At 57.6% G+C, this 23,715-nt stretch overlaps 1 protein-coding gene across 9 annotated transcripts; it reads right to left on the bottom strand.

The window, feature by feature from the left end:
• Positions 1–146: 146 nt before the first annotated feature.
• On the bottom strand, positions 147–23,380 carry DLG4 (discs large MAGUK scaffold protein 4). 9 transcript variants are annotated; one of them, XM_036452270.2, is made up of 20 exons: positions 22,900–23,380; positions 15,580–15,645; positions 12,136–12,189; positions 11,946–11,996; positions 11,665–11,789; positions 11,397–11,566; positions 11,171–11,307; positions 10,898–11,042; positions 5,945–6,240; positions 5,712–5,814; positions 5,463–5,577; positions 4,146–4,322; positions 3,829–3,865; positions 3,712–3,739; positions 3,536–3,583; positions 3,363–3,464; positions 2,857–3,029; positions 1,811–1,920; positions 1,224–1,315; positions 147–1,007 (listed from the first exon to the last, which is right to left on the bottom strand). In XM_036452270.2, exons 1-20 carry the CDS (start codon positions 22,927–22,929, stop codon positions 901–903), a joined length of 2,166 nt encoding a protein of 721 aa, XP_036308163.1. In that variant the 5' UTR covers positions 22,930–23,380; the 3' UTR covers positions 147–900. The 9 variants fall into 9 exon arrangements, 8 of the variants coding, with proteins under 8 accessions (XP_036308163.1, XP_036308159.1, XP_036308162.1 ...); XM_036452266.2 differs by having other exon boundaries at positions 11,946–12,005; positions 15,481–15,645; positions 22,900–23,124; XM_036452269.2 differs by having other exon boundaries at positions 11,946–12,005; positions 22,900–23,121.
• Positions 23,381–23,715: the final 335 nt, after the last annotated feature.

Genomic DNA, 23,715 nt, shown 5'->3' with positions numbered 1-23,715 from the left:
CCCTCCAAGGCCCCTTCAGACCCCTCTACTCTGGGGGCGGGGGGAGGGAGGGGCATGTACAGGAGGATCTGACTTTATCGGACTCTACGTTCCCACCCTGTCTCCCTCCTCACCCAAGTCCCAAATGATCAGGCCACACACCAGGCTTCAAGTATCTGTCTCTTCCTTTCACTCTCTCAAAAGAAAATAAATAAATAAATCGCAGAAGGCGGCAGCATTTCCAATCTTCCCCTGGACACCCGACCCCCACCCCCACCCTCCCGCCCACATTCCCGCTCCCTAGACCCATCCCTCCCCTTTCCCCAAAAAAAATCCCAGGGGAAAAAAAAAAGCCACAGTTAACCCTTCCACTCATGCAAACCAGCAAAGATAAAAGGTGGGGGCATGTGGAAGGCAGGGGCCCTCATTGGAGTCCCCTACTTATCCCCCCGAAGACCACCTTTGAGAAGAAAAAAAAAGGAAAAAATAAAGAGAAATCGGGGAGTCATGGTGTGGGCAGGGTGACCCCGGAGCCGGCCTCGGGACAGCCAGGCCGGGCCTGCGCCCCCGCGGAGCTCCTGGAGGGAAGCCTGACGTCTGGAATGTGTGTGTGGAGGTGGCCCCGGCCGGTCTGTGTGTGCGTGGGGGGCGGGCAGGGCCAGGGAGCCGAAGGGGCAAGAGCCCAGGACCAGGAGCCTGGCTCCCCCCAGACCCAAGGTTCCTGGGGCTCAGGAGCCCGGTTCTGGGGTGCGGGATACATGCAGGGGAGTGTCCCCCCTCCAGTGGGCTGGATCCGGTTAGAAAGGAAATAAATAAGAAAGGGCGGGAAGGAGGCCGGGGAGTGCGAACGGCTTGGGCAATTCAGTCCAGACCAAGGGCCCAGGCGACGAGGCGGGCGAATCCGGCCGCGTCAGGCAGGAATCAGAGTCTCTCTCGGGCTGGGACCCAGATGTAGGGGCCGGAGAGGTCCTCGATGATGCGCTTCACCTTGTGGTAGATCTCCTCGAAGCTGTCGCCCTCCACGATGGCTGGGGGGAAGTCATGGGGGGGAAGGGGAGAGTGATCCAGATGAGCCAGATGTCTGGCCGGGGGTGGCACAGCCCAAAGGGGCACCTTTTTCTGCTTCTCGCAGCCCTGAGCCGTGCGGTCGCACCCCCCGGGGGCGCCTGTATCTAAGCCGCCCCCCAGTGGCCTCCCGCCCCTCCGGCTCCTCCCGGCCTTTCCCGGAACCGGCCAGGGCTCACCCGAGAAGCACTCTGTGAACTCCTGCTCCAGCTTGGTGGCTCTGTCGAAGGCTTTGCGGGCTTGCTCCTCTGTGATCCGCTTGTTAATCTCTCTGTGGAGTGAGCGAGAGGCACGCCTGAGGGCGGGTCCCCCTCTGCCGTCCTCCTCCAGCCAGGGATGTGAAATTGCAAACGGTCTTTTCTCATTTGGAACACGAAGCAAAAAAATAAGAATTCCCAATATCCTCTGGGGCCACAGAGGACTGCCCCTACCCACAACCCACCAGCCGGGTATGGCCACTCCAGGGACCTCTCCAGAGCCTCATCCTCCCAGCCTTCAGCCCCAGTGAAGGGATTCAGACTCCAACTCCCAACAGCTCTGGAGGCCCTGGCTAGCCCCAGCAGGTGTGTGCCCCAGGGGCTGCTGGGAGTTGTAGTCCCGCCTAGTCCAAGGAAGAAGAGAGAGGCCTGAAATTCCTGCATCCTCTGGGATCCAGCTCTCTGTGCAGATTCCCCTCCAGGGCTGCGGGGAGAGTTCGCAAGAGGCCTCCGAGGCCCAGGGCCAAGGTGTGGGGAGCGGAGGGGAGGTCCCCTGGGACCATACTCACAGCACATTCTCCAGGGAGCGGGGGCGGATGAAGATGGCGATAGGATGCAGGTGGGCCGCCTGCAGCCGCCGCACGGCATTGGCTGAGACATCAAGGATGCAGTGCTTCCCCTGGGGCAGGCAGGGTGGGCGGAGGGGGGCCAGCAGGAGGCGGGGAAGGACAGACAGAGGTACCAGGACAGGACACAGTACATGGAAAGGCAGGAAACAAAGGAGGTTGGCCAAAAAGGAAGTGACAGGGATGTCAAAAGACACATTGGCCGAGAGTCAAGGTGAGTAGGGGGTATGGACAAAGTGGAAGACAGAGAGAAAACGGGAAGGAGCAGACAGCACGGGAAGGGGCCAGCCAGGAGGAGGGGATCGGGGAGATGGAGGAAGGTGAGAAACAGGCAGGGAGGAGGCCCAGAAGAAGAGGCAGAGCAGGGCAACGGGGCAGAACAGAGTGGGGGTGGAAGGCAGGACAGGACAGATGGGGCAAGAAAGCAAAGGAAAGAAGAGGGGAAGTAGGATAGAGGGAGGAGGGGGGGAGAACGGACAGAGGACAGACAGATGGAAGGAACAAGGAGAGACAGATGGGAGGGAGGAGAGGCAGATGGAGGAAGGATCCGTGAAGGGAGAGAGGGCAGGGTGGGGGGCAGCATGGAAAGGAGGTAGCAGAGGAATGGGAGAGGGAAGTGGGGACCCCAGGAACAGAGGAGGGGACAGGGCCAAAGGGGAGTCAGGCCAAATATGGGGACAGAGGTAGGGGAAGTCAAACCACCAAGGGCAAGGCCACAGGAAGCGAGGAGAAATGGGGCAAGGAGGAGGGAAGGGGGGAGAGGGGCCAGATGGCGGTGCCGAGTTTGGGGTCAGAAGCAAAGGAGGCCGGCGGGAAGAGCGGGCACAGAGAGCAGGCGTCAGACAGAGTTGCCCAAGAGGAGAAGGAGGTGGAGGAGTGGAGTCGAGACCCAGCAGGGAAAGAGACAGAGAGAAAGAGAGTTAGAGAGAGCTGGAGGAAGGCCATGGGGGGGAGAGGGAGGAAGAGGGCGAGGTGCCGCCGGGTCCTACCTGCTCCGCCACCTCTCGCACGGACTGGACGCTGGTTCCATACAGGTGGCTGTTGTACTGGCCGGCCTCAATGAACTTGTGCGCTTGAATGTCCTTCTCCATTTTCTCCCGGGACGACACAAAGTGGTAATCCCGGCCATCGATCTCATACTCCCGCTTGGGCCGTGTCGTATCTGCCAGGAAGTCACCCACCCGCCAAAGATCTAACACCATCCCTCTGGCTCAGAAGCTGTCTGTCCGCCCCCCCCCCCCCCCCCCCCCGAGCGCTCCGGGGAAAGGGCTGCAAAGGAGCCTGAGACAGAGGGACAGCCCCCTCCTGGCACCCTCCACAGCCGTCCTCCCAACCTCTGCCTCCAATGGCAACATGCATGGGACATGGAGGGCTGAGGCACACCCACTGCTGAGAATCCCAGTGTCCTCCTGCATGCCAGTGCCCCAGAGTGCTCTGCCCCCGCCTCCCACCCATCGGCCCCCCACTTCCGCCTCTGCCCCAGCCCAGCACTCACGGGGAACGCAGGATCCAAACTTGTCGGGGAACTCGGAGAGAAGGTCGTCGTTGGCACGGTCCTTGGTGGGCCCGAGGATGATGATGGGGCGTGCGTAGTGCACTGGGGGGAGAGAGCCGGCTCAGGTGGGGACCGCCCGGGCGGCAGGGCTGGCCGAGCAGGGCAGGGCTTACCTTCCATCTGCGTCACCGTCTCGTAGCTCAGAACCGAGTCTTCCCGACCTAGTGAGGGCGGGTCACCTGTGAGGGGCTGAGGCGGGGACTCGGGGCTCCCTGTGGCCTTCCCAAGGACATCAAGCAAAGCTCAGGGCTCCCCTCACCCCAGGTCTCCCCAAATGGGCCCCACCTACCCTGTGATCCAGAGCTGGAGCCCCAGTCCTAAGAAGGAAGAGCAGGCCATGTGGTTGGCTGAGTTCACCCCGAGAGCCCCTGACGCTTCCACCCAAGCTCACCCCGCTTCTACCTACCTTGGCCTTTAACCTTGACCACTCCCGTCGCTCAACCCTACGGGAAACATGGAGGAAGGGGGACAGGGAAATGTCCAGTGAGGAGCCCTACGGCCCCCAATCACTAGATCAGCTCATAACCCCCCTCCCAGCAGGCCCTGGGCCCCTGTGCTCCTAAATGAGATGTCTGCCCCAAAGACTCATGGGAGCTACAGTGCCAGGAGGGCCAGCACACAGATTCCCAAGAGGCAGCGGGCACCTCCACGTGCCATAGGCTGCCCCCGGGCACCTCGGGCAGGCGCTGCCTGTGGCGGGAAGGCGAAGGCCCGGAGCCTCACCGCCGTTTGCTGGGAATAAAGCCGATGTCGTCGGTCTCGCTGTCTGAGTGGACCCGCCGCGCCTGCCACCATTCCTCGTCACTGGCGTCGATGACATGCAGCACGTCCCCAAAGTGGAAGCTAAGGGCCTGGCTCAGGAACCCGCAGTCCTTGGTCTTGTCGTAGTCAAACAGGGCCCTGCAGGACAAAGGGCCCTCGGTCAGAGCCTGGCTGAGGGCCCACAGCAGAGAGTGGCTCCCTGCACTCCCCGGGCGCGGGGGTCTGAGCGACCCAAGAGCTCAGAGGGACCAAAGCTCGCCATGGCTCCCAGCCAATAACCCGTTCAGTCCGCGCTGTGTCCGCGATCGGACAAGCCCTGGGTTCGGTGCAATTCCTAAGGTCACACCGGAACCCTCCCGGGGAGCCGTCTGCAAAGCACAAGCAGCTCAGTCACAGAGGTAACCTGGAATCGCTCACATTCACAGGGAAAACAACACGCTTTGCAGACCGTTTACCTCAACGTTAGCGAACTCCTGCCAATAAGCCCTAAGCCCCACGGGCAGAGCCAGGGGAGACATGACCATGAAGAGCAAGACAGCGGGACAGGAAGGAGAGACGCCAGGGTCAGCCAGCATCCTGTGTGAGTCAGAACTGACCGCGCCAGGAGCCAGCCGGACCTGGCAGGGCAGGGAGGGCGAGCAAGACGCTGGACTGAGCCGGGTCACACTGGTGGTGCCATTCAGCAAAAGAGAGAAAACACTGATTCGGCAAGACAGCCAGCACAGGCAGCAGGCAGGGAGGAGCTGTCCGGGACGTGTTGAATGTGAGATGCCTGTGGGACCTCCCAGGGGACCCGTCCAGAAGGCAGATGGCCTGATCTGCAGGTCTGAACCCGGGGAAGAGGTGGGGCCAGAGCTGACAGCTCTGAGAGCTGGAGTGGAGCAGCAGGCTGGACCCGGTGAGCGGACAGGAGCCCAGAGGGAGAGAGGACAGACAGACACGTGGAGAGGGAGGGAGGGAGGGAGGGAGGGAGGGAGAGAGAGAGAGAGGGAAAGAGAGAGAGAGAGGGAGAGGGAGGAGCCGCTGGGAGGAGGAGCGGGAGAAGGAAGTAAACGGTGCTGGAGGGACAGAGGTGACAGGAGCAGCTGTAGCTCACCTTCCCTGGCCTGCGCATCCCAGAGGGAGATGCAGGCGGCAATCAATATTCCGGCAATGTTCGGAGTAGCCTGGGGGCCTGCTCTGGCATTAACCTTTGAGTCAGAAAGTGTGGGGGGGGGGGGGGGAGCGGGAGTGGAGCTTCACAGAATGAAGAGGAGCCAAGCCCAGGAGTCCTCCAACCTGATGTAGAAACCCCGCTTGGGGTTGCTCCGCAGGGAGGCGGTCCCCGAGCCCAGGCTGCTGTTCATGAGCTGTTCCCGGAGGTCGTGGATCTTGGCCTCGAACCGGCTGTACTCTGAGGAAGAACAAGACGGCTCCTGAGCTCCGGCCCAGTCCTGCCGCCTCCCCGTCCATGCCCACTGAGGCCAGAGCCGAAGAGACGGCCGGGGGACCGTCTCAGCCCGCAGACGGGAGCCTCAGGCCCGGTACCTTCCGGCTTGTACTGAGCGATGATCGTGACCGTCTGCCCCGCGTTCTTCAGGGCGATGGCCGCCTGCTCGTGGCTGGCGTTGCGGAGGTCAACGCCATTGACCTGGAGGGCGGGGGAGAGGCTGGGTCACGGGGATGAGGGCCCGGCTCCGGCCTACCCAAGCCCCTGCCCCGGGCCCCGGGCCCCGCTGTGAGGGGAGAGGGTGGTGCGGGCAGGGGCCGGCCTCTCTCACCGAGAGGATCTGGTCCCCCTTCCGCAGCTCCCCACTGAGGTCGGCAGGGCCCCCAGCCAGGATAAAGGAGATGAAGATGCCTTCGCCGTCCTCGCCCCCGACGATGTTGAAGCCCAGGCCGGTGGAGCCGCGGTGAATGACCGTCCGCCGCGGTTCTCGGGGGACGTCCTCCTCCCCCAGCAGGTCCTTGGCCACCGGGGAGTAGCGCCGAGGGGACGTGGGGGTCATGGCTGTGGGGTAGTCGGTGCCCAGGTAGCTGCTGTGACTGATCTCGTTGTCCAGGTGCTGGGAGTAAGCTGAGGGGAGATGGGGACGAGAGGGTGACATGGAAGCGCACAGAGGGCGACGCACCGCCACCCCACCTTCTCCTCAGGGAACAGGAGCCCAGCTGGGATGAGGGGGGTCATCCTGGCAGAGACACAGGGTGGGTGGGAATCAGACCGCTGCGATGCAGGGGGCAGGAAGTCACAGGTCGTGACGCGGGTGGCTCTCCTAGGGGACCATGGATGTGGGGTTACGTCCTAGGAATGAAGGACAATGGAGCCGAGGGGAATATAACACCAGGCTCTTGGGGTTTGCTTTTTGGTTGCAGAATCTCTTCGTCTATAAAACTCCTCTCCCTCTTTTTTCTCTCCTCTCGGCCATCCGTTTGGGAAAAACGAGGTCACGTGTCTAAGAGCGGTTCCCTCGTCCTATCAGGGAAAGCTAAGAGGGCCCTCTCAGCTTGCACCTGTGCCCCTGCCCTGTGTCTCCTATAAACTGGTCGTTCAGACTAGAGACCTAGGTTCAAGTTCAAATTTTTAGCAGGAACCCTTCCTAGAGGGAGCTGCGTGCTCTCCGTGTCCAGCTGTCTCTCCGTTGGCAAGCAGTTGGAGGGCTCAGGTGTGTCAGCAGTTCACCTAAGAGCTTTCGAAGCCACCAGTGAGCATGTCCTAGTTCTGTGGTCGGCAAACTGCGGCTCTCGAGCCACATGTGGCTCTTTGGCCCCTTGAGTGTGGCTCTTCCACAAAATACCATGGCCTGGCCGAGTCTATTTTGAAGAGGTGGCATTAGAAGAAGTTTAAGTTTTAAAAATGTGGCTCTCAAAAGGCATTTCAGCCAAAACCGGTTTGGCTCAGTGGTAGAGCGTCGGTCTGCGGACTGAAAGGTCCCATGTTCGATTACAGTCAAGGGCATGTACATTGGTTGCGGGCACATCCCCAGTGGGGGGTGTGCAGGCGGCAGGTGGTTGATGTTTCTCTCTCATCGACATTTCTAGCTCTCTATCTCTCTCCCTTCCTCTCTGTGAAAAATCAATATATTTTTTTTAAAAAGACATTTCAGTCGTACTGTTGATATTTGGCTCTGTTGACTAATGAGTTTGCCGACCACTGTCCTAGTTCTATGATATGACTGGGAACAGCAATATGGTAATGTCCTACTGTTTTTGCTTCTTTCTTTCTTTTGTGGGAGGGGCATTTATTAGTGGGAATCATTCTATTAAAATAAATAACTATCGCCCGGCAGGCGTGGCTCGGTGGTTGAGCGTCGACCTATGAACCAGGAGGTTGCAGTTAGGCTCCCAGTCGGGGCGCATGCCCGGGGTGTGGGCACTGTGTCCGGTGCGGGACAGGGAGACAGCTGATTCTCCCTCAGAATTGATGTTTCTATTCTCTCTCTCCCCTTCCTCTCTGAAATCAAAAAATATATACTTATTTAAATATATAACCGTCTCCACAGAGAAAGACAAGTGTCACATCATCTCACTTATATAAAAACTAATGAACAAAATAAACTACTAACAAACAAAATAGGTCCAGAGGCATGGATGCATGGAACAGACTGATGGGTCTCAGTGGGGAGGGAGCGTGGAGGGAATGGGAAGAGATGAACCAAAGACACAGACAATAGTGTAGGAAAGGCCTGGGGGGGGGGCAGGGGTGGGTGGAAGGAGGCAAAGCGGGGAGGAAGTGTAACACTGTCAACAATTAAATAAGTAAATACCAATAAAAAATAAAAGAGAACTGTCCCACATTGGCCATCCGGTTACCCTAAGGTACAGCTTGCTCCAGAAGGAGAATAAATGCTTGACTTTCCCCCCTTATCTGCCAGTTTCTAGAATGAATGGGTTCCTGAGCACCCTCCAAAGGCACCAATCATGTGGAAGCACCACCGTGACCTCACGGACTGTCACACATTCGATGCATTTTAGTTAAACAGCCAATAGAAGCCCTTCTCTTGGCTTCTGTGCCTTGGACACAGTCCTGCAGCCTCACACACCACCTTGCTTTCTAGTTTGAAAGCTGCTCATCGTCATCATCACTTCTTGCCCAAGATGTGGGATCGGCCCTTCCTCCAGGAAGCCACGGTTCCCTGGTAAGCCATGCTGTTGAGAAATGCTACCACATGATTGTAATATCGTTTTAGAAGATGGTTTCAGATTTGGTAGAATCAGCCAGGCCTCGTTATTCTTTCCCAAACATTTCTTATTCTCCCAAATGTATTTTTCCAGTTGAACTTTAGAATCAACCTGCCGTTTCCAGGGAAGGAGAGAACATTAAAATTCTGATTAGGATTGCATAAAATGCATAGGCTAATTTGGAGGTTTGAAATCTTTAACATAATGCGTTTTCCCACTCAGAAACATGGGGTGTGCCGAAACCGGTTTGGCTCAGCGGATAGAGCATCAGCCTACGGACTGAATGGTCCCAGGTTCGATTCCGGTCAAGGGCAGGTACCTTGGTTGCAGGCACATCCCCAGTAGGGGGTGTCAGGAGGCAACTGATGGATGATTCTCTCTCATTGATGTTTCTAACTCTCCATCCTTCTTCCCTTCCTTTCTGTAAAAAGATCAATAAAATACATTAAAAAAAAAAAAAAAAAAAAAAAAGAGCCGAAACCAGTTTGGCTCAGTGGTAGAGTGTCGGTCTGTGGACTGAAAGGTCCCAGGTTCGATTCCGGCCAAGGGCATGTACATTGGTTGTGGGCACGTCCCTGGTAGGCAGCTGGTCGATGTTTCTCTCTCATTGACGTTTCTAGCTCTCTATCTCTCTCCCTTCCTCTCTGTAAAATATCAATAAAATATATATTTTTTTAAAAGAAAGAAAAAGAAAGAAACACGGGGTGGCTCTGTTTTCTACAGTCTTCATTTGTGTCCTTCAGTAAAGTGTGCTCATTTTCCCCAGACAAATCTTACAACACTTCCTGTAGTCACTTACATGTTTCTAAGAATGTTATAGAATTTGTTCTTTGATAAAAGGAATCTTTTTACCCATTTCATATTCTTATTGCTGGGAAGTTGCTAATTCTTGTCATTTATCTTACATATGGCCCCATTCTTAAACTTCCATATTATTTCTAAATTTTTTGGATTTTAATATCAACAGACTATAGTATAGTTTATAAATAAGGACAATTTTGTTTTTCCCTTTTCAAGTGTAACATCTATTGTCCTGGCAGAGTAGCCCAGCTGGTTAGATCATATTCCTGTTACACCAAGGTTTCAAGTTTGATCTCCGGACAGGGCACATACAGGAATCAAACAGTGAATGCATAAGTAGAACAACAAATCAATCTCTCCCTCTCTCTCTCTCTCTCTCTCTCTCTCTCTCTCGAACATACAGGAATCCAACAGTGAATGCATAAGTAGAACAACAAATCAATCTCTCTCTCTCTCTCTCTCTCTCTCTCTCTCTCTCTCTCTCGAACATACAGGAATCCAACAGTGAATGCATAAGTAGAACAACAAATCAATCTCTCTCTCACTCTCTCTCTCTCTCTCTCTCTCTCTCTCAAATCAATAATTTTTAAAAATATATATTTTATTGACTTTTTTACAGAGAGAAAGATAGAGGGATAGAGAGTTAGAAACATGTACCGCAACCAAGGTACATGCCCGTGACCGGAATTGAACCTGGGACTTTTCAGTCTGCAGGCCGACACTCTATCCACTGAGCCAAACCGGTTTCGGCAGTAATTTTTTTAATTTCTATTTATTCTTCTTGCCTTATTACATGGCCTGGAATCTCTAAAGCAATGATTCTCAAGCAGGGTAACATTGCTTCCCAGGGGACACTGGGCAATGTCTAAGGACATTTTTGGTTGTCCTGACTGGTGGGAGGAGTCCCATCATCATCTGATAGAAGCCAGGGATGCTGCTAAGCACCCTGCAATGCACAAAACAACCCAACAACAAAGAACCATCAAGTCTAAAATGTCAGTAGTAAAAACAACGAGAAACTCTGCTCTCAAAGCAACGCAGAGTAACCCGGCAATAAGGGCATCTGTGCGTAGTTACTAACTGAACGGACACACTAAGATTTTATCATTAGGAGACGGTTTCGTTGTTGGATTCTGAAAACTGCTCTTCACCACCTGAAGGAAAATTGCTCTATTCCTTGTTTACTACGTTTTCATTTGAAAACTGAGTGTCATCAAATGACTTTCACACATCTATCTGAAATGACCCTACAGTTTTCCTCCATTAACTTTTTAATACAATGAATCCAATTAAGGGGTTTTCTAATATGGAACCACCTTTCTAAAACAAACCCTACTTTGTGATGTTATTCTCTTCATATGCCCCTGTGTCTGGTTTTCTACTCTGTCATGATAAACTTTTACATCTCTATTCAGAAACCAAATTGGCCTATGCTTGCTTTTACATTCCCTTTGTGACCATTGGAACTGTCCTTATAAAATGAAATGTGAACGTTTTTATCTTTTCCCATACTCAGAGAGAGCATAAGAATAATCCATTCCTTGAGGGTTTGATAAAATTAGCCATAAAACCATCTGGGCCTGTGCCTTCTGGGGGAGAGACTTTTGACAATATTTTTTAGTTCTTCCATGTGACCACAGGAAGTGACAGCAGCTGTAGTTATGTCATGGGGATCGTCTGAAGAGGAACAGCCACCAGAATGTCTGGGGGACATGGGATGGCCATGGGGAGCTTTGGGGTTGGAGGACTCTCACAGGTTGTGATGTCTGGGGGAGCGTAGCTGTCACTCAGGTAGGCATTGCTAGGCTTGGCCACCTTTAGGTAGACAACGTCATACGTGTTCTTCAGGGCTGCCACGGCATCCTCATGCATGACGTCCTCCAGCCCCACACTGTTGACCTGGGTCAAGGGAAGCAAAGCTCAGACAGAGCCAGGAACAGCCTCAAGCCCAAGGCACTGGGTGTGGGCTGACAACGAAGCCTAGGTCTGCTCAGGGCCAGACAAGGCCCAAGTGACGGGGTCCTCACCGCCAAAATCTTGTCTCCAATCTGCAACCTCCCATCCTTGTGGGCGGCGCCCCCTTCGATGATCTTCGTCACGTAGATGCTGTTATCCCCGGGGATGTGCTGGTTCCCCACCCCGCCCGCGATGCTGAAGCCCAGACCTGGACGAGGGAGAGGCAGAGGCGGGGCCTGGGAAGCAGGCCTGGGCCAGGGGACACCTGACACAGGGCGATGACACGGGGGTCACTACCTTTGGGCCCCTTGATGAGCTTGATCTCCATGAGCTTCTCGGCGGGCGGCTTCCGGCGCATGACGTAGAGGCGGACGATGGAGCCGGCCTCCTTGAGGGCCTCCACGGCCGCCGAGTGGGTCACCTCCCGCACGTCCACTTCGTTCACAAACAAGATGCTGTCGTTGACCCTGAGGGCAGCAAGGTGGGCCTGAGCCAGGCGCTTCCTGCCAGCCCGGTCCTCCCTTTGGAGGGAACCCGCATCCCCACGCCGGCCTCCTCTCCCCACCTGAGGCGGCCGTCCTGGGCAGCGGCCCCGCCGGGGATGATCTTGGTGATGAAGATGGAGGGGTCGTCACCGATGTGCGGATTGTCGGTGCCACCTGCGATGCTGAAGCCCAGACCTGAGTTGCCCTGGGCAGGAGGAAGGGGAGAAGGTTAGCCCCCGCACTGCCCGCTCTGGCAAAGCCAGTGGGGAGGGAGGCGGAGGGGGGACCTGTGACCAGCACAGGAAGGTTGGGGTGAAGAGGGTGGCCACCGGAGAGCAGCACAGATGGGGCGCCTGCTCACCCTTTCTAACGTGATCTCTTCGTATTCCATCTCCCCCTCGGTCCCGTTCACCTGCAACTCCAGCACGGGCCAGAAACAGACACAGTGAGACAGACATTCCTCCCTGAGCACCTCCCCCGACACGCACTGCTGGAACCCAGGCCACCCCACTCCTTCCTTCGGCATTGGCCCCAAAATCTAAGCAACTCACATATCCGGGGGCTTCCAGGGTGTCTGTGTTGACAATCACAGGGGGAGAATTGGCCTGTGAGGGGGAAAGGAGATGAGAAGCTGCCTGAGCCTTGGCCCAAGAGGGAGCCTGTGATTAGGAGTCCCACCAGCCTGGCTGCCCTTCCCACCTCTTAGCCAAGCCTCCTCTGCTACCCTGAAGTCCCTTACGGACCCAGCCTCTATCCATCACACACACACATGCACACGTGCACAGCTCTCTGCCCAGCCCGGGCCTGCATGGAGGAGACGTTTCAGAAGCAGGAAGGGAGAGGCAGCCAGCCGGGGAGCAGCAGATGGTAAAGGGGGGGAGGGGGAGGCCGGCTGGGGGGAGCCTCTCACCGGATGTAACACCCCTGGGTGTTCCGTGCCTTATGTGCTACACACGCAAACCCCAGGATGTATGTCCACTGGGACCGGCTCCCCACTTCTTGCCCCATGGCTGCTGCCCACATGCCCTGATGCGTTCGGAACCCTCCCTCAGATCTGCCCTCGGCTTCACACATCTGCCCTAACCCTCGCCCACCGGAACCCGGGCTCCCCCAGATGCAGGCCCTCCCGACGTCTAATTCACTCTTTCCTCCAGGGACCTGGTTGCCTAGCAAGAGTATCTAAGCGCCGCCAAGGCCAGGGGGACCACCTCCAGGAGGCCCTGTCGTCAAGACAACAGGAGGGGTGGGCGTGGCCTGGAGCGACCGGGCTCCCCACGCAGAGGGATCGCTGGCCCCGCCCCTCCCGCTCTGGCCCCGCCCCTACCGGCCCCGCGGAGCAGCCCGGGCCGCAGAGGCTGCGGGAGCGGCGCCTTCTGAACAGCCTCCCTCCCCTTCTCCTTCCTCTCTCCCCCCTCCCTCCATCTCTCCCCCTCATCTCCTCTACGCCCCTCACCCCACACAGGGCAGAGGACGCCAGGAGGGGAAGTGGTAAAAGACATCCGGGTCCTATCCTCTCATCTATTCCTCCCCCCCCCCCTTCATTAAGGAAAGAGTTAAAGTGGGGCGTGCTGAGGCCCTGACGTCAGTGGCCTCGAAATAGCAGGGTCTCTAGACTCAGGGTGGGGCCAGCTTTAAGCCGGTCCTAGGGGCTTCCCCCATTGCCAGGGCAACAGAAGCCACGTCTCCATGGCAATGGGGAAGGCTGCCCAGAGCCTCCTTCCGGGATCCCCAACCTATCGCCTCCTTAACAAATAGTTATCCGGAGCCGAGAGGCAGGCTTCACGTCTCCCCAGGCTCCTCTTCCTCCCCTTCCGAAGGGGTCTCTCTCCTCTCCTGCTGCTGTCTCTCCACACCACACATTGCCAAGTTCAATCTCTGTAATGGATTTCACACTCGTAAATCTCTTCACACCATCCTCCGACCCGCAGGTCTCAGTAAATGTTGTTATCCAACCAACAGGCACTGACATCCAGCTCCCTCCACATGGTCATCCTCCACCTGCAGCCTATCCTCAATCCCACCCTGGAACCCCTTTCCTCAGGTCCCCTCTTTCATCCCATCCCCACCCCCACCCCCCATCTATAAACCTGTGCCGCCCTCCATTTCAGTCTTCCAGCCCCAGCCTCCACTCTCCATCGGCTTCCCTGCCTCATCCCACCTTCCAGCCCGTCCCTAAGGTCTCCTGGCCTCATCCCCCATCCTCACTTCTGATGCACCTCCCCTTACCTCATCCTCAGACCCTCAAGATTCCATCCCTAGATCACAACCCTTCATTCTCAACCCACTCCCCATCTCCTCTGAAAACTGGGGTTTCTCCTGTCTGCCATCTCAGGCCTCGTCCTAAGACCTCCACACTCTCTCCTCCACTTCCCTGAGCTTCCTGAGCGCTGACTGCAGCAGCCCAGCACTGTCCCAACCGCACCTCTCAAGTCCCCCTCTCACCTCGCCCCTCCCAGGGACGTAATGGCCCCTCCCGGAAAAAGCAGCTCTTGACGTCTTTCCTTCCCTCCTTGCAGCCCCCAGAGCTTCTCACGTCTCCCCAGCTCCAGGGCCTTCCTTCTCTTCCTGTCAACCAGCTCAACCTGCTACCCTGGCTTCAGTCTCGTCCCAGGCTATCCCCTGCCCTGGGACCTCTCACCCTTCTGCTGTCTCTCCATTTTGCTAAAACCAGAGAGCCACCTCCTGCCAGCCACCTCCTTCTAACCCCAGTGCCTGCTGCTGCCCACTCCCTCCACTCCCTGCCTCTTCATCTTTAGGCTCCGACCTCCTCCCGTCTTCCAAGTGCAGATCAGCAAACTCCCCTGCCAGGGGCATCCCGCAACAGCCCTAAACCCCAGCCCTGGCCCCACCATGCTCCCCTCAACCGGAGGCTTGCCTGGTGCTCTCCGTCCTTCCCCATCCTGTGCCCTCGCAGAGAGGGAAGAAGTGAAAGTGGCCTAGAGAACGGGAGGGCTCAGAAACACGGCCTCCTCCGGACCAGAGAGGGAAAATCAGATGCAAGCACACAGGAGAGAGGGAAACAGGTGGTCATCAATAATAATGGGGACAGACAGGATACAGAAAAACATCAGGGCAGAAACGAGAGCTCAAGAGGATGGGAGGGGAGGCATGGGAGGAAGGGAGGAAAATGAACAGTGAAGGGGTGAGTGGGAGGGGGTGGAGGGCTGCCTGGCTGACCCTTGAAGAGGACTGAGCAGGCCACAGAGGGCCTGAGCCGGGGACCAGGGTGAGGGAGGAGAGTGCGTGGGAGGAGGAGAGAGGCAGCATCAAGAAGCAGCCAGCGGGGAGGGAAGGGCAGCTGGGAGGGGAGGGAGCACCGGAGCAGAGCAAAAGCTGGGGCCGGGACAGAGGCAGAGGGCTCCCCAGCCAGACGTCTCAGGCCAGGCAGACGGGAAGGACTGGAGACCAGGGGGACAGGGAGAGCCAGGCCCGGAGTGGGAAGTGGGGGAGGAGGCAGGGAAGGGACCAGAGCTAATGAGGGCAGCAGGAGCTCTGAAACGGGAAACGGGAACAGAGGTAGGGAATGTGAAGGAATGGAGTAGGCCTGGGCTGGTAAGCATCCTGCACACATCTCAACACATATGTGCGCAGACACGCAGGCAGACAACACACACACACACACACACACACACACACACACACACACACGGCTTTAAGCTCTACACCCACTCCCACTTGCCTGGCCTCTGTTTCGCTTCTGTAGGAACAAGGTTTCCAGCCCCCCAAATACCCTCTCCCCTGCGCCCCAGGAGCCCAAGTCCCATCCCGCGGTCCCAGCCGTCCTCCACCTACATACACAGCCTCACAGCGTGGCTCTCGCCCTACCGGCCTTGGAGGGCGGCTGTGGCTCCGAGGCTCCGAGGGCCGCACTGGGGAGGGCCGCCTGAGTCTCCTACCTTGAGGGGGGAGAGATGGGCGTGGCCCACGACCCCGTGGACGGCCTCGAGGTGGGCCAAGTTCCTCTCCGCCACGTGCACCAGCTCGGGGGCGTTTACCTGGTTGGGGAGGTGGGCCGGGCTGTGCTCCAGAGGGGGTGTGTCTTCATCTTGGTAGCGGTATTTCTGGGGACAGGGATGGAAGTGTCACTGGGGCCGACCCAGTGCCTCGGGCTCCAGACCGCCTCCTCTTCCCCCAGCCAGTGCAGTGCGGAAGGCCCTGGGGCCTGACCAGCTCCTCCCCCCCCCTCTCCTCCAGCCCATTGGCTCCCCTCTCTCCACCCTCCCACAGCCCCTCTCCGGCCCTGGCCTTGGCACCTCTCATCGCTTCCCAAATCCCAGCTCCAACCCCCAACTCCTCTCCCTCCCAGCCTAGGATCCCAGCCTTCTATCCAGCAAACTGCCTCCTCTGGCTCTGCTTCTTCACCCCTTCCCAGGCCTTCGTCATAAACCCTCACCCTTTCAGAGCAACAGCCCCTCGGACAGTGGTACCCACATTCTCTGCATCCATCCCCAAATTCTTTGCTTCTCTCATCACCTTCATCCCACTTCCCTCCTTGCCTTAATCCCACTCCCCATGTGGTAACTTCCCTCCTCCTATCCCGCTTGCTGCTCCTGCTTTCCATTCCATCCTACCACCACCCACACTCATTGCCTCAGTCTCCCCACGACAGCTCTACCTCAGGAGACTGGTCTCCAACACCTTCCAGGCCCTTCAACTAGCAGGTACTTGCCATCAGCCCCCCACTCAGGACAAAGCTAAGCCTGGCCAGCTCTCTCTCCAAAGGCCCTGCTGGTTCCCAAGAAGTCAGCAGAGGGGGCCCCAAGAGTCCAGCCCCAACCCCACAAATGCCCACGGCCCACCCAGCTAATCGGATGAACCAGAAGGGGATGGGAGAGAAGGGGGAGGACAGAGGCAGTAGGTTCGGGAAGGGGACAGGAATGGGGGTCAGGTTCCAGGGTCCCTGACAGGAAGAAGGTGGAATGCTGAGCCTCAGGGTAAAAGCATGGTCTCCCTCTGGCCTTAAGGAATGAAAGACCCAACATCACTCCCTTCCCAACGACACACCTGCCACCTCAGGGGCCTCCGGTGCTGGCTTAACAGGGACACCAGCAAAGGAGATTAACGGCGGGGGGGGGGGGGGGGGGGGGGGCAGAGAGGGAGGAAAGGGACGGGGCAGCAGCCCTGCCTGGTCCTCCCACCTCTGCTCTGACCTCCCGCTGCTCCCCTTCTCAGGAGCTGCCCCGCCCCCCAACAGAAGCAGACCCTCCCCAACTCGAGGCTGGGGAAGGAGGAGAAGGGTACCAGGGTACCGTATGGAGGGCTCCCTCGGGGACTGCGGAAAAGAGAATGCACTCCCCAAGACACGTGGGTAAAAAAGGATTTCCTTCTCAGAAAAGTGTCTGGGAAGCTGAGCATACCCCGACATTTGGAGGCCAAGAGTTGCATGATCCAACTGAAGGAAGCGTATCAAGGTCAATGCCTAATGCTACAGTATGATTCTGAAATTTCTGATGATGATGAACCAAGACGTAACTCAACTTTGGCTGTAGCTCAGCTTGCAGTAAAAGAACGGGAGGAGGGAAATGGTGCTGGCACCATGAAGATTCTCACCCCAGGACACAGACCCTGGCATCAAAAAGTACCTGGATACGTCTGAAGCCTTAGAGGGGCTCATGGAGAGACACCGCGCTTGCTGGCCCACAGAGGTGAGGAGCGAGTAGCATCCGCAGCTCCGGGTTTCAATGCCACGGGCTCAAAAAGCAGATGAGGGAGAGAAGGAGAGGGTATAAGCTAAATACCCATCCCCAAAGACTGAGCCATCTTGGATAAGAGAATCCGGTGAAAGAGCTTGCCACATCGGAAGGTGGTCTCCAACCAGGACAGTGAAGAACGAAGGGGCGGGTGCCCCAGATCGGGGGTCCAGGCAGCTCCCCTCTCACTTCACAAGGCCCCCCCATCCCCTGGAAAAGGAGGCAGGGCCAAGGGTTGCAGCTTCAAGCTTAGGAGCCTGGGATAGGGTCTGCCCACGCCCCTCCATCTTCACCCCGTCTCACAGGGAAGATTCCCGAACCGGATGATGGAATGCCAGGTGCACAGAAGGAAAACGGAGGCATGAAAAGGGACATCTCGTCGTTTATTCTAGAGAGGAAAGGAAGGGAAATGTTTTTCACAGTGAGACTGCCATCCCCTCTCTCTGCCCCACCCCTGTCCGGGAGAGGGGGTCCAGGACTGGAGGGAAGGCTCCTCCAGATTGGGAGACAGAAATAGAAACAAGTTAAGGTACAAAGTTCCCTGGAAGGTGGCTGAAGGAGGTTAGAGCATATGTTCAGCCCTTGGAAATTGTCTAAGTACACGTATGGGGGGGGGTTGGGGGGGGGGTCTGGAAAGGGGAGGGAGGGGAGAGTAGCTCTGACGCTAGGAGGTGGGAGTTGGGGCCAGCACCTCGCAGTCCCGGATCAGGACCTCTAAAGCAGGACGGGCAGGAAAGGAGGATCCCCAAAGGAGATGCTCAGGTCCCCCACTGGGAGCGAGGGCCCGGCCCGCGACAGCTCCTATGCTACTGGGACACCCCAGGATGTTAGGGCATCAGGTAAGTGGAAGGCTTGGGGGATCCGCGTTGTTCCTCCTCCCTCGGCCCCCTCCTCACTGAAGCCCCAGCCGCACAAAACAACCTGGCACCGAGGCTGACACCCCCAAGACAGAGGGGTGTGAGTGAAAGTGGATGAAGAGAAGAGGGATGACCCACTGCGCTCGTCCGCGAGACGCTGCGCCCCAGAGACCCCGCGCCTGACGGCGTCAGCGCCGGGAGCTGCACCCTGAGATCGGAGGGTCCGGGAGGAGGGAGCGGGCCGGAGCCCGGATCGCGGCACGTACCACGCAGAGACACATGGAGGCGAATCTGTTCCGAGCCGACATGGAGAAGGGGAGGGGGCGGAGGGGCGGGAGGCAGGGTCCCGGGCTGGGGGGAGGGGCGGAGGGGCGGGGGCTGCGGCGGCGGCGGCTCCTGGAGCTGCGGCCGGCGGGGGGGGGGGGGGGGGGCCGCGCCTGCGCAGTGCGGAGGAGCGTCACGATGGGAGAGGAGGGTGCGGGGAGACCCTCTTGGCCGTCAACTTTCCCGGTTCCGGCTGCTTCTTGTGGACCGGCCCTTCCACGGTCTGCTCCTATCCCAGCCCCTCCGATAGAGGCGCTCCTAAAATGTACCCATCTGTCCTTCTGGTTCTCAGGACCCCTTCTTCTACCTAACATCGCACCCCTAAAATCACCAGGCCCCTAACTATTCCAAACATCGCTGCCGGGCTCTCAGGGTGCAGGGAGGGAAGCAGCACTTGTCTCACTTTGGGACCCCCATGGGGTCTAAACTGTCCCCCACAAGCCGCTCCCTTTACATCCTCAAAAATGGTTCATGAGGACGGCATTCCGGCAGACGCAGACATCTCCTGTTCCTATTCTAACCAGGAGCCCCAGCTGATAGCCAGAGATGCTTTTCAGGAGTATAAGGACCCCAGATCCTTGTCTGCCCTCAAGTTAATCTTCCCCTTAAGTCACCCTTTTCAAAATCATATCTATCCTTCCATCCACTAACAGAAACCTTAAAATTAATGCAAATACTACCCTTGCTGTAATGCAAACATCCAAATAAGCAGTTCTCAAATTCCTCTGCCGTCCCCTGTCCAAATACCCAAATCTAATAAAATACTGGGATTTTCTAAATGCCAGTCCCTAACACCACCAGACCCCAGTTTTAGGTAATACAGTACTTAATGTATCTTAAAAGCTGACCCTCCAAATTAAATGGAAACCTCTTCAATTTACTTCCCAAACCCTTACATTAAGAGATATTTTTCCATTCTTTTTCTTTACCCCACAATTCCATACATTATTCCCTTTTCTGACTGTCCTTGCTACAGTTCAACATCCCCGCCATGATTCCGAATTCTCCCAAATATATTCATCTGGCCCCAGGCCCCTGCCTCAAAAAATATTCACTGAAGTAAGATAAGGCCCACTTTGCAGTGACCCAGAAATTTCCCAGAACACCCCATACCAACTGCCCAACAGCAGGACCTGAAAGCTTCTCTCCCAAATATTCGCCCATTGAACGCCCACCTCTCCAACTCAAAGCCCAGTGGGCAGTCTCCGCAAATCTGCTCCTCTGGCTTCTCTAAAGCGCTCACACAGGGCATAAAGGGCGGACTTCGCCTATGCCTCCTCTTTCCCGTCCACCGGAGTCTGTTAGATGCGCCCCCAAGATGACCCCCAATATCCTAGTTTCCTATACGGACAGAATGCTTGGATGCTCAAAGGAAACCTGGCCGAAGGGGCCGTACACGAAATTTTTTCTATAATAGAATGGAAAAAAAAATCACAGTTCTCCACTAGTGGGCGCTACGACCTAAGACCCCTCCCCACCCTCCCCTCATTTCCTTTTTCCCTCCATTTTCCGTTTCCCGGTTGCCTAGCAACGCAGCTATCAAGGACTTTGCCGTCGCCTAGTAACCGTCTCCTTGGAACATAAGAGCTGAGGTAGGAGGTTGTGCTCTAATGCGATCTAAACAGGCCTCCATCTTAGGAACACGGAGACGTCAGCTGGCCCAACCCCCGGATTCTCCTTTCCGAAGACCCTCGCGCCCGCAGTCACTGAGGCAAGCCCCGCCAGCCCCCCTGGTCTCCTCTTGGCACATGGGACCACGCCACGCCCCGGCAGGCCGGCTCCGCCCTCAGCCAGGCGGTCACCCCGCCCCGCCCCGCTCCGCCGACCGGAGCGCGAGCCAGACCTCGCCCACCGGCCCCGGGAGCCACGCCCCAGTCACCGCCCGCCGCTCTGCTCCCGCCTCCCCCGTGCGGCCCTTCCGCCCCGCCCATGGCGGCCAATGAGCGAGGCCGCTGGCCACACTGCCCCGCCCCCGGCACCTGAGCTTTGCCCAATAAGGACCACCCGGAGGGATTAACCGCTTCGCCTCCGAGGGTTCAAATGCCCCCGGTCTCTCCCCGCCGGCCCCTTCCCCCGCGGCGCTGCTCCGCCCTCCGCCACCCGCGCCCGGCCCTCGAGTCCGCCACGCAACGTCGGTCGTCGCCGGTTACCATGGCAACGGCGGCAGCAGCGCGGCGAGGAGGGGGAGGGACGGGGGCGGAGTGGGAGCGAGAGATGCTCAGAGACCGAGAGACTCCTGCAGAGAAAGGCGCAGAGTAAGAATAAGTGATGGCCATAAAAGCGGAGTTAGCACAGGGCCTGGCAATGTTCCTTAAATGACTGCAGCAGGTGTCTAAATATAGGTGATGGAGGATGGAGTACTCTCAGACGGAGCTGGAAAGCCCAACGACCTGAGCACCCGCTACCCACATAGCATTTTGGGGGGTGACAAGAGCCATGTGTCCCCCCCTGCTGGTTCCTCCAGGGCTACCCTCCGCTGCCCTGGATAGAGATGAACCACAACTCCCAACAGCCCCATGGCAGCAATCCTCTAACACTGAGGGATCTTGTGCCTCAAGGCCTTATGGGAGTTGGAGTCCCCGCCATCCCGCAACTGACAAGTTTTCAGGCCAAGGAATGTGGCAAGCCTGAGTCTCCACGCCTCTGTAAAACCCCAAATGCATCATCCTCTCTGCACAAGGCTCCTTTCTTCAGGGGTGTTCAGCCCTGGGCTCCATGGGAGAAGTGGGAGTCTGAAGGAAGATGGAGAAGCGCCCCCTCTATAGCTGCCAGTGCCAGCAAGCCCCTCACCCTCGCTCACACATGTGTACACGTGTTGGAAGCAAAGCCCACACATTCCAACTGGCTTTCTCTGTACACCTGTCCACGGAACCACAGCCTGGCAGCCTAGGTCTAAGCAGCAGGCTAGGGCAGGAGACAGGAGGAGCTGAGCGCCAGAGGACATTGGACGAGAGCAGGCCGGAGAAACGGAGGCCCCCAAAATCTATTGAAACTACAGGGGATGGGAGAGGGGTGCAAAGAAGCAGCCGTGGGAGAAAGCTCTCTGTGAGAGGGACCAGCAAGTAGCCTTGGAGAGGAGGTGGGGGCTCCAGACATAAAGGCCCTCAGCCCCCATCTCCTCCATCCATGTGTGAGTTTGTGACAGGGAACATGTGTGTCCTCAGCTCCCTCCCCTGAAAAGCTGCAGCTCCCACTAAATATAACCCCCTCCCCAGCTTGTGACTCACCGGACCCCGCCTTCCCGGCCCCCACTTCCTGTCCCACCCCCCACTGCCTGCCACCAGCCCATGCCTCCCTCCACACACCAGGCCCCCAGCTTTCCACTCCCTGAGTCTCACAGCCAAGCCCTAGGTACTCTGTATCCACCAGGCGCTGCTTGTGTTCCCATCTGAGATCTCCTGCCCTTCCCACACTCCAACCACAGGGACACCTGGGTACAGATCTCACTGTGCCAGCCCTGCCCTCCTCCTACTCCTTTCCACCCGGTCACCTTAAATACAGCTATTTCCCCACCTTGAGCCCAAGTGTCAGAGGCTACAGAAACGTTCCCCTCCATCGAATCTCCCTTTTACTCAGCCAGGAGTAGATGCAGTGTGGGAGGAGAGGGAGACATTGGGCACCTACCTGGCCCACCCCAGAATTCTGCACCACCCATCTGGTCCCCCTCCTCAAATCCCCTTTCTTCCAAAACCTCTCCTCCTGTTCCTCTTCCTCCTCCTCCTCCTCCTCCTCAGGAGCCCGCAGCCTTAGCTGCTGTAACCTGTGTCTCCCAGGGGAGTACCCCAGATCCTAAGCTTTCCTGGTCCATTCCCTCAGTGATCCTTGTCAACCCCAGTCCTCGGACAACTCCCAACGCCCCCATCCCACAAGATCACGACCGAACCCTAAATTAACAGTTCCCTCTAAGGAAGAGAGCACCCCCAAATGTATCTACCAGAAGACGTGGTGTCTATAGCCTGAAGGCCCACCCCTTCCCACCAGCTGACACCCCCAGACCAGTCAGGCATTCACGACCAAAAACCTCTCCGTGCCAAAAGCCCCCTCAACCAGGCAGGGCACCCCGAGGCCAGCTGTCCCCCAGGAGGAAAGAGAATCCCCCCACTTAGTCCACCTTCTACCACACAGGAGAGGACTCCCATGTGAGCCAGGCTTCTCCTTAAATAAGTCTCTCAAACATGGTTGATGAACCCCCAAACCTACCAGACCCCCACATCAGTGTACCCCAAATTTTCCATTTCTCCACAGGTACAAAGGGATGACTCCAGGGGGCACCTGTGGCCAAACCCAGCGTTTTCTCAAATGTGAACCCCAAAACTATATTAGGACCCCAAATACATCTTCCGATGCTCTAACTCCAGGACCCCCAGCCCCAGATTAGGCCTGCCTGACCCCTCCCCACAAACGCATACCCTCCCCCAGTTTAGAGCCCCCCATCATCGCTTACCTTGGTTGTCACTATACAGAGACAGTCCATGTTGGGGGGCCTGGCCGCCTCGGCGGGTAGGGGGCTCTGACTTCATCGGAGTTTCGTTCCTCTCCTCCGTGGGTTCTCACCCCTCCCCCCTCCGCACCCCACTTTTGCAGGGGTGGCCAGGATGGGGGGAGGGGTGAGAGGGGAAAGAGGGGGTTGGAGAAGGGAAGGGGAGGGGAGCGTGGGAGGGAGGGAAAGGGGGTCCTAAAAGGGAGTCCCCAGTGGAGGGGGGGGCTTGGGGAGCACCCCGGTTCTCAGGAGGGGCGGGGGCGCCGGGGGCTGGCAGCCCCGGAGTTCGGGGGCTGGGGCATGAGCTGAGGTGGGGGAGGGGAACCGGATTTCGGGGAGCCCCGGCGGTGTCTTGCCAGCTGGCCGGGGGCTAGCGGCCTTGGCGGGAGGAGTGGGGTTGGGGGGCTGGAGGTGGCCGCTGCCGGCCGCGGGAGCAGTGGAGCCAGAGGAGGGAAGGGGAGAGAGGAGGAGAGAGGAAGCAGGGGGAGGGAGGGAGGGAGCTGGGAGCCAGAATGGGGGGGTGCCTTGGCAGAGTTAACTCCTTCGGTGCTGGAAGGAACCCGGATAATGGAAAAGGAGCCGGAAGCAAAAGCAGAGAGGCCCTGAAGCAAACATGGAGAGCTGGCCAGCCACCAGCGATGCCAGCAGGCACGCTGGGGACAGATTTCATCTCTTAGAGGAGGGAGCACCGTAACTGGGCAGGGAGCACCCTGGTTGCTTAAATACTGGAGAGAGGCCATGGCAGGGGATAGGGGTAAGGGAGAGATGGGCAGGAGGGAA

The sequence above is a fragment of the Pipistrellus kuhlii genome, unplaced genomic scaffold (genome assembly GCF_014108245.1).
Source record: "Pipistrellus kuhlii isolate mPipKuh1 unplaced genomic scaffold, mPipKuh1.p scaffold_m20_p_23, whole genome shotgun sequence".
Taxonomy (NCBI): Eukaryota; Metazoa; Chordata; class Mammalia; order Chiroptera; family Vespertilionidae; genus Pipistrellus; species Pipistrellus kuhlii.
This window is presented reverse-complemented; position numbering and strand designations above follow the sequence as displayed.